Source organism: Staurois parvus, unplaced genomic scaffold (genome assembly GCF_062004578.1).
Source record: "Staurois parvus isolate SC_StPar_1 unplaced genomic scaffold, SC_StPar_1.0 ptg000183l, whole genome shotgun sequence".
Lineage (NCBI taxonomy): Eukaryota > Metazoa > Chordata > Amphibia > Anura > Ranidae > Staurois > Staurois parvus.
In genome coordinates this window covers 792,437-805,635 of record NW_028317979.1, presented here as the reverse complement: position 1 = coordinate 805,635, position 13,199 = coordinate 792,437, and the positions used below count along the sequence as shown (strand labels likewise).

The following is a 13,199-nucleotide window of genomic DNA, read 5'->3' as shown; positions in this document are numbered from 1 at the left end:
CATCCAATATCATCATATATACTTTAAGCCAGGTACATATGTATCGAAATTCAGCTCATTCCAGCTGAACCCTCAAAATTTCGATCAGTGTGTAGCCCAATCTTTTCAACAAAAGCCAATTGTTAGACTGTTACTGTCCTGCTAGAAGACCAGCATTTGATCAGCAGCTGCAGCCAATGGCTGCAGTACTGATCAGTGTATTCTAAGAGAGGAGGAGCCCCGCTGTTAGAATACAATAGCGCAGTGGGGAGATCCCTGCATCCACATTGCTTGTGTGCATGCAAGAATCTTAGGTTTTTTGTTTTTGTTCAACCCGCTGGTTGAACGAAAAAAACTCAGTGTGTGTCCAGCTTTATAATTATTCAACCTTCACAACGCTATCCAAATTAAAAATATTTTGTGAATGAGCACTACGGGAATTTGGTGGGTGCTTTGCAATAGTCCAAACAGCCTCTGCAAGACTGTTCAGGCAGTGTGAGCAATCCCAAGATATAACCCATTATAGGAGAACTGTACCCTGATACAGTACTAACATTAAAGCCAACAGCACCTGATCTCTGGCTACCAGAAAATTGAGGGTATTGCAAGTCAATAGAGACTGCACAGAGACAAACATGAAAGCTGCCATTGGTACTCATTCCTTTTAGAAATGCTGATTGCCTGGTAATGAGTTTTTATCTGCCCATTACACATACGGCGTCTGTTTCCTGGTTAGTGGTACTATACAATGTGGTGTCATTCTGATCCTGGCATCTCACTACGAGTCTTTTAGACAAGCCCTGCCAGAATGAAAACAAACAACTATCAGCAGTCCCTAAAGACATTAAACCCTCACAATGCTACTAGAAGCCAGGACCTGCACAACCTAGACAAGAAACATAAGGATTCTATAAACATCTATTTTTTTTTCCACAAAAAGGCTTGTGGTTTGTCTACAATTACACTGTGGTTTATGGAGGTGGTTAGTTTAGATGGAGACAGTGCTCCTGGAGATACTCAGATCAGGCTTTGCATAAAAATGACTAAAAAAGAAGCTCAGCGAAAAATACACTTTTTAATCAGGGAGTGATGGGCTCCCAGAAAAAGATTAATCGCTACCAAAATAGAAAGGTGATTCGGAGAATACTTGCCATCTGAACCTTCTGGGCTTCTGCCTTTAGGAACTTCATACCAGAACAGACAGAGCCCAAAACATTGGTACCACTTAGTACAGTGTTCAGCCCTTTCCAGCCACAGCTTGCCGTAGACTTTGACTGGCTGCCTGCAGCGGGTCCGGATATTGCACCCGTTCCTCCAGGGTATGCTAAAACACCAGGAGGGACGCACTGCAGCTGGTTGGCTTCATGTGCGAGGTGTTTCTCTGATGTTGTGCATTGCAAAAATGCATGCCAATGCAAGTAACCTGTGTTAACATGTTACAGTGCCATTCCTTTTAAATACTCTAAGGCAGTGTGGGGGAGGACTTTCAAAACAAAGGGCCAGTTTACTGACCTTCAAATATTAGGGGGCAAAAAGAAGAAAAAAAATTTCCAGCGCACATGCCTGTTTACAGACCGTTTGGTGATGCAGTGCTGTGCAGCTCCCTATGGGCTGGGGTAGTCCAAGAAAGCACTATAAAACAACATAAAGAAAGGGGTGCACCAAACTAGCACATTACTGGCTCTGAGGAAGAGGGGATCTCCCCTTGAAACGCGTCAGCCATTATTTGAACATCCTCTTGCATGTGGGACTTGCGTATCACTATATACCATGCACTCATGTCGGACATGATATGCCTGTGTTCATTTGACGTTTGTGAGTATATATCTGCATTTTTTGTATTAATAAAGTTTGTATTGCGGTAATGCACTAGGTTGGTGCACCCCTTCCTTTTTGTTGTTTTATAGTGCACATATTAGGGGGGCCTGACTGTGGGCAGTTGGAGTAAAAAATGCCCTGGTATTGGTGGAGTAAACAATGCCATAGGCTTGGTGGTCAGTGGGAGTAAAAAAATTACATAATTGGTGTCAGTAGGAGGAATAGTGCCAGTCTTTGCTATCAGTGGGAGGAATAGTGCCCCATCACTGGTGTCAGTGGGAGAATTAATTTCCTGTTTCTGGTGTCAGTGGAAAGAACAGTACCCTATTGTTGGTGTCAATGAGAGTAAAAGTACCCCATTGTTGGTCTCAGTGGAAGGACTGGTGAACCACCTTTGGTATCAGTGAAAGGACTAGTGCCTGGTATCAGTGGAAGGAATAGTGCCCCAAGTGCCAGATAAAGATAAGAAAAAGGGCCACATCCGGCCACAGTTTAGAGACCCCTGTTCTAAAGCAACAATGCTCCAACATGTATTGCACATAGCACGAGTCACAGCAATGCACTACCGTGCATCATGGTGCCCTGCATGACAAAAAATGCTGCATGTAAATGTTTTGTCCACTCTGGTGGGTTAATAGACTATGTTATGGCAACACATTTAACAAATTACACAAGAATTGCAAAGTGTGAATGGGTCCTTAGGGTAAGCTGTCAAGTAAGCTGGTTAGTATGTCTAGTACATACAATAAAAAAAGGTTCACATTAAAGCTTCCTGATCAATCCAGACTATGTCAATGATTTAAAAATAATCAAACAGAAACTATTTCTGCAGACCAAACCCTTCTCATTTACCAAGCAAAAGTAAACACAGCCATTAACTTAAACAAATGTTTAAACAGTTCTCATTCACTTGCAACCAGAAGTTAGATTTATTCTCCTTACTACACAATATACTGTATAATTCATGTGAGATATTAGTAGAACTCAATTATAATTGCATTTATTGCTCTGGCTCTTCCGATGGATCCATGCATCTACTCCTGCATACCTGCCAAGCTCGGTTGTGTGGTGAGTCCATACAGCCGATGCATATTCATTCACTTTATATAGATTGACTACATGCAGTTCAGTGCTATTACAGAAAGGAAATAAATGACTCTTCACACTGTATGAAGCTCAGCGGCAATGAGAATGAGCCCCCAAATAAGAAAACTTCCAAAACTGTTTTGAAAAAATTTCCTGTTCCCCTGACTGGTTCACTGCTTTTCTAAGAATCCGCACAGAGCTTGAAATCAAATTACTGGCATCCACTGTAACTGGAATTCCATTTGTAGTGATCATTTTCAGTTTTTTTGTGTGGCTTTAGATATGTCAGGTGTGCTGTTTTACTTATTACAAAACTGGGGCTGATTAGGTGAAATGAATACAGAACCTACCACTCTGCAGTAACTTGGAGATTTGTATTTTAACATAACATTTCTCAAGTTTGATAACACTTTCCTAATGTAAACTGTTCACTCCCTACAAAAAGAGAAGCGTGATATTATAGGGTCTGATCACCATTCCCTATACAGTACATGATATAATCCAGGATCTCCTTTACAGTACATGACGGGATCTGGAATCTCCTATACAATACAACGCATGGAATCAGGGATCTCCTATACAGTACATGACATGGGATCCTGGATCTCCTATACATTACAGGCCATGGGATCCTGGGTCTCCTATACAGTACAGGACATGGGATCCTAGATCTCCTATACAGTATAGGACATGGGATTCAGGATCTCCTATACAGTACAGGACATGGGATCCACAACCCCCTATGCAGTACATGACATGGGATCTCAGATCTCCTATACAGTACAAGACATGGGATCCAGGATCTCTTATACAGTACAGGACATGGGATCCAGGATCTTCTATACAGTACATGACATGGGATCCATGATCTCCTATACAGTACAGGGCACGGGATCTGGGATCTCCTATAGAGTATAAGGCATGGGACCCAGGATCTCCTATACAGTACAGGGCACGGTATCCAGGATCTCCTATACAGTACAGGACATTGTATCTGGGATCTCCTATACAGTACAGGACATTGGATCTCCTATACAGAACAGGACATGGGATCTCCTATACAGTACAGGACATGGGATCCAGGATCTTCTATACAATACATGGGATCTCCTATACAGTACAAGACATGGGATCCAGGATCTCCTATACAGTACAGGACATGGTGTCCAGGATCTCCTATACAGTACAGGGCATTGGATCTCCTATATAGTACACGCACGCACACTCCGCTCCTCACAAGACCTCCTTCTCTCTAGTTCCCTGGTCTCCTCCTCCCATGCCCGCCTCCAGGACTTCTCCAGGGTGTCACCCATCCTCTGGAACTCCCTGCCCCAACCCATCAGATTATCACCTACTCTCCTCTCCTTTAGGCGCACCCTGAAAACCCATCTCTTCAGGGAAGCCTACCCCGCCCCCTGCTAACTTGCCAACCTCCTCCACTCTTCCTACCACTCCATCCCCCACAGCTATCTCCTCCTGTGCCACCATCCCCTCCCTCCTAGATTGTAAGCTCGAAAGAGCAGGGCCCTCAATCCCCTTATGTGTTGCATTGTATTGGTATTGTTCTGTCACATGTTCTGTCCCCCTTTGTAATGTACAGCGCTGAGCGAACTATTGGCGCTTTATAAATACTGTATAATAATAATAATAGTACATGACATGGGATCCAGGATTTCCTATACAGTACAGGACATGGGATCCGGAATCTCCTATACAGTACAGGACATGAGATCCAGGATCTTCTATACAGTACAGGACATGGGATCTCCTATACAGTACAAGACATAGGATCCGGCATCTTCTATACAGTACAGGGCATGGGATCTCCTATATAGTACATGACATGGGATCTGGGATTACTTATGCAGTACAGGGCATGCGATCCGTGATCTCCTAACAGTATAGAGCATGGGATTCAGGATCTGCTATACAGTACAGGACATGGGATCCAGGATCTCCTATACATTACAGGACATGGGATCCGGGATATCCTATACAGTACAGGGCATGGAGTCTGGGATCTCCTATACAGTACAGAGCATTGGATCTCCTACATAGTAAACGACATGGGATCCGGGATCTCCTATACAGTACAGATCATGGTATCTGGGATCTCCTATACAGTACAGGGCATTGGATCTCCTATATAGTACATGACATGGGATCCAGGATCTCCTATACAGTACATGACATGGGATCTGGGATCTCCTATACAGTACAGGGCATGGGATCCAATATCTTCTATATAGTACATGACATGGTATCCGGGATATCCTATAAAGTACAGGGCATGGGATCTCCTATATAGTACATGACATGGGATCTCCTATATAGTACATGACATGGGATCTCCTATATAGTACATGTCATGGGATCTCCTATACAGTACAGGGCATGCGAGGCCAGCAGGTGCCAGGCTGGGTTAGGTAGGTATGATCCATTATGGAAGGGTATATAGGTACACAGTATATATATATATACACAGGACACACAGACACTGGGAGGTCACTTGTTACCTGATACTCCCCACAGCACGACATGACCGAGGATCACCGGAGCAACGGGGACGAGGACATGCCGGGTCTTCACCGCTCCTCCTGCAGCACAGAAGACAAGGACAAGTCACTTACAGCACCGGGGTGCCCGGCTATGTGCCATGTACTTAACGTGCCTTGGACCCAGCTATGTACTGTGTACTTACCGTGCCTTGCACCCAGCCAGGTGAAGTTAGTAAGAAGCAGGTAGAAGGTGCCAGGAACGCGCTCAGGAACCCCGGGGTGACACGCACAGAGGGGCGGAGTCCCGGTACTCCGGCCAGGTGAGGAACTCCAGTCACTGTAGGGCAAGAATCTGCCGCGCGCCCCCGACTCTGCCGCTGTGCACGAGCTAGGCGCGCCCTCCCGCTGTCCTCAGTAGAGTAGTAGTAGTGTGCTGTCCCAGCTGTGTGTCCCATACACCCGAGATACTCCTTCTATGTACCCAACATACAACTGACATACACCCTCCATAGACATGGCGTGTCCGCTCTGTGCATGCATCCTGAACACACGTGCACAGTACAAGTCTGTAATCCCCGGACACACGTCCGGTGCCAGGAATGAGGTGACCTGAGAGCCGTTTTTAGAAGGGCGATGAGGGGGTTATATATAGAACCCGGACAACGTGTTTTCTCCGGGTCCTGGAGAGAGTAGAGAAGAGTGAGAAGAACCTCTGTCAGGTTCACTGGGGGATGTCACATGGAGGAACAACAGGAAGTGAGGGGAAATCTCCCCAAAGTGAAAAGAATCACGGCTTGATGAAAGGGAACTTCCCCTGACTTAGGCCTCATTCACATGGGCGTAGTATAGCGTATGCCCATGCCAGGGTGGGCTTTTTATGCACAGATGTTCAATGCAGGCAGTCCCATTTATTTCATGTAGGAAGAACATCTGTATGAGTGTGTGGCCCTGGACGCAGACAGCGGGAGTTCGGGGCCACGCACCTTCACGACTGTCAGACTGGGATCGGTAGCTGTGTTCACAGAGCCACTCAGATCTAGCTGAAATAGATGGGGCTGCCTGCACATGGATGCACGGAACACCCGCCGTAATGACAAACATGGCCCTTGCCATACTGCAGTACACTAGGGTTGTCACCTCATCCTTTTAAATCTGACCACATATTAAGCACTTCAAGTCCGGACACTTTCACCCCCTTCCTGCCCAGGCCAATTTTCAGCTTTCAGTGCTATCACACTTTGAATGACAATTGCGCGGTCATGCAACACTGTACCCATATGACATAGCATTTTTTTGAGACAGATAAAACTTTATTTTGGTGGTATTTATTCACCACTGGGATTTTAATTTTTTTGCTATGTAAATTAAAAAGTCCAAAAATTTTGAAAAAAAGTGTTTTTCTTATACCATTTTGCAAATAAATAATCTTTGTTCATAAATCTTGGCCAAAATGTATTCATCTATCTTTTAGTAAAAAAAATAACCCAAATTAGTTTATAACTAAATATAATTTTTCTAAATTTTTTTAAAATTTTTTTTGTATTATTATTTATGTTTTCTTTAACCACATGCCGCCCAGCCACTGTAGAAATACGGCGGCAGGGCAGCACGGCTGGGCAAAACCACATTTTAAAACGTGTGTTTCTAAAACGGGGCGCGTGCGAGGCGCACCGCCGCCCTACCTGTCCCGCCGATCACAGCCGGATATCAGTCGTCGGGTCACAGCCGGTTGTTACTGGCTATGTCCCGGCGATCGGCGGCAATCGCTGACAGAGAGCACAGCTGCAGTAGCTGTGCTTTCTGTCAGTTCCCTGACAGCTCGAAAATACGCTGACCGGGACAGAAGAGTTTCTCTCTGCCGATCAGTGGTGTTCCCTGCAGTACACACCCCCGCCCCCTAGTAAAACACTCCCCTCACACAGTTAACCCTTTCCCTGAATAATAAACTTAACCCCTTCCTCCCCAGTGCCATTAGTACAGTGTCAGTGTTTATTTTTTTGCACTGATCACTGTATTGGTGTCACTGGGGATGTCAGTGACCCCAAGTCAGTACCCCCCAATGTCAGAATGTCCGCCGCAGTCCCACCATAAGTCGCTGATCGCCGCCATAAGTCACTGATCGCCGCCATAAGTCGCTGATCACCGCCATTATTAGTATAAAAAAACCTAAAAATCCCAGTATCTTTCCCGCCATTTGTAAACGCTATAACTTTCACGTAAACCAATTAATTTACACGTATTGGGGTTTTTTTTTTAGCAAAGACATGTCGCAGAATGCATTTTGGCAGAAATTTATGACCAAATTTGATTTTTAAATTTTTTTTTACTGGACATGTTTTGTAGCATAAAATCCAAAATATTGTTTTTTTTCCTCAAAATTGTCAGCCTTTTTTTTATAGCGCAAAAAATAAAAACCGCACAGGCGATCAAATACCACTGAAAGAAAGCTCAATTTGTGGGGAAAAAAAGGATGTAAATTTCATTTATGTACCGTATTGCATGATCGCGCAATTGTCCGTTAAACTAGCGCAGCGCTGTATAGCAAAAAAATGGGGTAAATTGCAGTATATACCATAGTTTGTAGACGCTATAACTTTCACACAAAGCAATCAATATACACTTATTGGGATTTTTTTTACCAAAAACATGGAGCAGAATACATTTAGGCCTAAATTTATAACTAATTTTGAGTTTACTATATATTTTTTATTATATTATAACCTTTTTGTGTTGAAATTACATAAACCTATTAATATTCAAATCCCATAATAATGAAAACTCAAAAAGAAAAAACAAAAACAAAATTTGTAATAAAAATTCAGAAAAAAGTGTCCCAATAAAAATTGTCCCAAGAAACAATAATCATGTCCAAAAAATATGTCCCAATGTTCAAACTTTATCCTCCAGTAGGAAAAATCTCATTGCATCCCGTGGTACCTCAAAAAAACAAAATAAATAATCTAGTGCGTTACCTTTATAAATGATAAATATTCACTCCGTGCAAAACACAAACAACAAAACTGTGCAAAAACTGTATACATATATATCTCCTGTGCACGTATGGATAAACTGTGACCACTCTGTGAACACTGCAACACTGTGTATCCACCGACACCAATAGTATTAAATACTATTACCCTCTGTATCAATATACCAGCAGGGATCTTCTCATTCTCTCCAAAGAAATTTTCCAAGGTCCTCAAAAGACAAGAAGGGTCTCAAGGCTCATATTCAAGGCATAGGTAAAAGATTTCAATATCCACTTACATTAAAATTTCATATATCCAGCTCCCCACATGGCTCCCACGCAAGTTCCACCAAACAAATGCGGCAAGCCACGTGTTGACAACCCACAAAATGGCCGCGGCGACACCCCCGGTCCGCGCGCGCGCGTCACGACGCCACACCCTCAACGCGTCTCGTCACTTCCGGACCTCGTCTGAGGAAGTGACGAGACGCGTTGAGGGTGTGGCGTCGTGACGCGCGCGCGCGGACCGGGGGTGTCGCCGCGGCCATTTTGTGGGTTGTCAACACGTGGCTTGCCGCATTTGTTTGGTGGAACTTGCGTGGGAGCCATGTGGGGAGCTGGATATATGAAATTTTAATGTAAGTGGATATTGAAATCTTTTACCTATGCCTTGAATATGAGCCTTGAGACCCTTCTTGTCTTTTGAGGACCTTGGAAAATTTCTTTGGAGAGAATGAGAAGATCCCTGCTGGTATATTGATACAGAGGGTAATAGTATTTAATACTATTGGTGTCGGTGGATACACAGTGTTGCAGTGTTCACAGAGTGGTCACAGTTTATCCATACGTGCACAGGAGATATATATGTATACAGTTTTTGCACAGTTTTGTTGTTTGTGTTTTGCACGGAGTGAATATTTATCATTTATAAAGGTAACGCACTAGATTATTTATTTTGTTTTTTTGAGGTACCACGGGATGCAATGAGATTTTTCCTACTGGAGGATAAAGTTTGAACATTGGGACATATTTTTTGGACATTATTATTGTTTCTTGGGACAATTTTTATTGGGACACTTTTTTCTGAATTTTTATTACAAATTTTGTTTTTGTTTTTTCTTTTTGAGTTTTCATTATTATGGGATTTGAATATTAATAGGTTTATGTAATTTCAACACAAAAAGGTTATAATATTGTATTACTTTCTGGGGAGAAAGTGTGACTTTTTGAGGAATTTTGAGGTGGTATACACATACACATAATTATATATTTTTTATAGCTGAAAGTAAAAAATATAGTTTTTCTTCAAAATTTTTGTCCTTTTTTTGTTTATAGCACAAAAAATAAAAAGCGCACAGGTGATGAAATACCACCGACAGAAAGCTCTATTTGTGTGAAAAAAAGGACGTAAATTTTGTTTGGGTGCAGCATTGCATGACCGCGCAATTATCAGTTGAATTAGTGCAACACCAAGTAGCAAAAAGAGGCCTGGTCATTAAGGGGGGTAAATCCTCTGGAGGTCAAGTGGTTAACATACTGTCACCCTAGCAGTACAGTGTCACCATAGTCACACTGTACTACTTGTGGGGGGTGATGAAGACTTTTTTTTTCTTTTTTTACACTTATTGCATTTACACCCATAAAGACTGTAAAAGCAATAATTTCTCCTCTCTGGCTGCATTCTTGCAGCCATTGAGAAATACTGTGAGCAAGGGCGGACTGACAACAATTGGGGCCCCCGGGCAATTGGGGATCATGGGGCCCCTGTGTCCTTGCCCACACTCAAAGCACACCCAAAAAAGCCTATACAAAAGGTGCCAGGGGCATTTCATAGGGCCCCCTACTGACCCTGGGCCCTCGGGCAGTGCCCGAGTGCTCAAATGGTCAGTCCGCCCCTGACTGTGAGTGCTGTGATTGGTCACAGCTTGTCACATGTTGCAAGGCTGTTGTGAATAGTACCATGTGACCTCTGTGATCATTCACAGATTTCACAAGTAGTAAGCAATGATGTCAGGAAGTGACATCTTGTTTACTACTGTTCCTGTGATCACTGATTGGCCAATCAGTGATCACATGATTGGGAACTCACACAGAGGTCCCGTACAGCGATCTGTGCTCCGCTGTGTCCGGGGCACTGATCACGGTGCCTCATACTCCCAGGGAGCGCGCACAGGCAATCGATGTGGGGGGACGTTTAGAAATGTCCACCCACATCGGCAGCGCTCCCATCCGGCCGTTTATATGGGCCGGACGGGAAGTGGTTAATTACACAGGTTCTGGGGCTGATTAAGGTGGTAATTTAACTCACTTAGTGCCTTATCTGCCCTCCAGAGGATTTACCTCCCCTTCCTGATCAGCCCATTTTTTGCAGGGCAGCACTGCGTTACTATAACTGACAATTGTGCGGTCATGCAACGCTGTACATAAATGAAATGTATGTCCTTTTTTCCCCGCAAATAGAGCTTTCTTTCCGTGGTACAGTATTTGATCACCTCTGCCTTTTTTATTTTTGCGCTATAAACAAAAAAGACTGCCAATTTTGAAAAAAAAACCAATATTTTTGCTATAAAATATATCCAGTAAAAAAAATTTAAAAATCAAATTTCGTCATAAATTTAGGACAAAATGTATTCTGCTACATGTCTTTGCTAAAAAAAAATCACAATACGTGTAAATTAATTGGTTTACGTGAATGTTTTAGCGTTTACAAATGGCAGTATAGATACTGGGATTTAAATTTTTTTTATACTAGTAATGGCAGCGATCAGCGACTTACAGCAGTACTGAGGCGGGCATTCTGACACTGGATGGGAACTAACTGCCACTGACATCCCCAGTGATACTAATACAGTGATCAGTGCTAATAAAAGGCACTGACACTGTACTAATGACACTGGGCAGGAAGGGGTTAACATCTGGGGCAATCAAAGGGTTAACAGTGCACTGTTTTACATAATGTGCTGTGCTTTACTACGGGAAAATGCTGCTTTGTTTTTCTCTGCTGTGCAGAGAAATACAAAGCAGCATGTCCTTGCTGGAAAGCGAGAGACCTGTGTTGTTTACACACAGGTCTCTCCCCTGTCAGCTTTGCCCGACAGTCACTGGGTGCCACACTTGCGTGCCCCCTACCTGGAAATGCAAATCATGTATGTGATTTTGCGCAGCCCTGCCGCCCTGTATCAGTACGTCTACTATAGGGTGGTGGGAAAAAAATTAGCTTCAGAACCTGTATAATTAATATGTGTTCAGTTTTAAAGGGATGAGGTGACAACCCTAGAGTACACTCATGTGAATGAGGCCTTAGAACAGTTTTAGACACTTAACCTGGGAGTGGTCAGGGAAATTCTCTACCCTCCCAAGCCAAACACCATGCATGAAACCATTCTAATGGGTCTCACTTTCCTTGCCGTTCCTGGCACCCCTGGAGAGTTTACTTACGGCCTTTACTTCTGGCCATGGTGAGCCCTATGTTTACAGAAGGGGGCATAGATAAGCACAGTATTCTTCCCATCTTTGTGAGCGAGTATTTTACATACCATGGTAACACTGATCATACACAGATTGAATTGGCTGTGGTATGTGTAGGGATGTGAGTTATGCCTTGTACACAGGATCAGAAAATCATACAAAAAGTACCGCTTTCAAAGCGATCGTACAATGATCTGATTGTTAGCACACATATTTCCTACAAAATTATTTGAAGGGACAAACAGGAAAATGTTTTTCATACAATACCAGATCGTACAATTTTGATTTAATTAGCACACTTTTCATATGAAAATACAATACAAATATCTTACATCACTTCTGAATTTTCTTTCTATCATACAATAATTTACATAACTTTAGTAACCTCTACACTTAGATGCAGTGGTATTTAGGTTTTTTGCTGCCCTAGGCAACACAAAAATCAGATGCCCCCCCCCCCCCCGGAGCCTGACACCAACCAACACCAGTGCCCCCCCCCCCACCCGAGAAAGCCTTCCACTAACACCCCCCCCCAGAAATAGAGAGAAAGACACTCACCTTCACAGCTCCAGAAATCCCTGGGAACGAGAGTCGGGCTCTGCATACATCATCAAGCAGCCCGCAGCCTCTCTCTGATCCCACCTGGTCCCCATGCCGCACATGTCCCTTCTTGCTGGGGGGGGGTGCTGCCCCCCCTGAAAAATGTCGCTCTAGGCAAATGCCTTGTTTGCCTTGTGGTAAATACACTCCAGCTTAGATGTGAGACTAGCATGCAAAAAATAAAGGGTGATCATTTGTTCAGTATTCTCATCGTGTGTATGGGGCTTTAGGGACCTTGGATTGTAAACTCCTTGAGGACAGGGACTGATATGAGTGTACGATATATAAAGTGCTGTGTACATTGTTGGCACTATATCCATGTCTGTAATAAATAATTTTTCTATAAGTGTTAATCTCATTTTAAAAAGTTGTTTTCTATTCTTTTAAATTTGCAGAAATAATATCCTGCCATGAAGGTCCTTGTTCAGACACTTGCTGTGCTCCTGTACTGTCATCCACTCACATGGGTCCCCAAGCACTGAAAAATATTTTGCAAATATAATGCCCTCTAGATTAGGCAGAGAGAGTTTGCTGTTTTATTTTTTTAGGCAGAGTCTGAGCAGCAGCCTGGGATGAGTCAGCCTGGAAGTGAGATAGAGAGGTTACCTCAGGACAGGCTAGGGAGGTTCTGCAGGTCAGAGCTTCTGGAGTCCTCCCATCTCTCAAGAAACCTGAGAGCTTTCTGGAGGAGGGGAGGTAGCTCGGATCTGCATACTTGAGGGACCTTAGACAATCCTCTGACAGGAGGCTGGGCAGGGTGACCAAGGCAATCCTTAAGTATT

At 43.5% G+C, this 13,199-nt stretch overlaps 1 protein-coding gene and 1 long non-coding RNA gene across 4 annotated transcripts in view; one reads left to right on the top strand and one right to left on the bottom strand.

The window, feature by feature from the left end:
* SLC44A3 (solute carrier family 44 member 3) overlaps window positions 1-5,993 on the bottom strand; it is a 152,558-nt gene extending 146,565 nt beyond the window's left edge. The window contains exons 1-2 of one of the 3 annotated variants that reach the window (XM_089677272.1): window positions 5,585-5,993; window positions 5,400-5,480 (exon numbers count right to left, since the gene is read on the bottom strand). In XM_089677272.1, coding sequence (XP_089533398.1) covers window positions 5,400-5,423 — 24 coding nt within the window. In that variant the 5' untranslated portion in view covers window positions 5,424-5,480; window positions 5,585-5,993. The remainder of the gene's footprint in view (window positions 1-5,399; window positions 5,481-5,584) is intronic. The other 2 variants (XM_089677271.1, XM_089677270.1) reach the window with 2 other exon arrangements.
* On the top strand, window positions 5,414-12,939 carry LOC149462179 (uncharacterized). The gene is made up of 2 exons (XR_016312694.1): window positions 5,414-5,701; window positions 12,813-12,939. It is a non-coding gene; the product is annotated as an uncharacterized LOC149462179 (long non-coding RNA).
* Window positions 12,940-13,199: the final 260 nt, after the last annotated feature.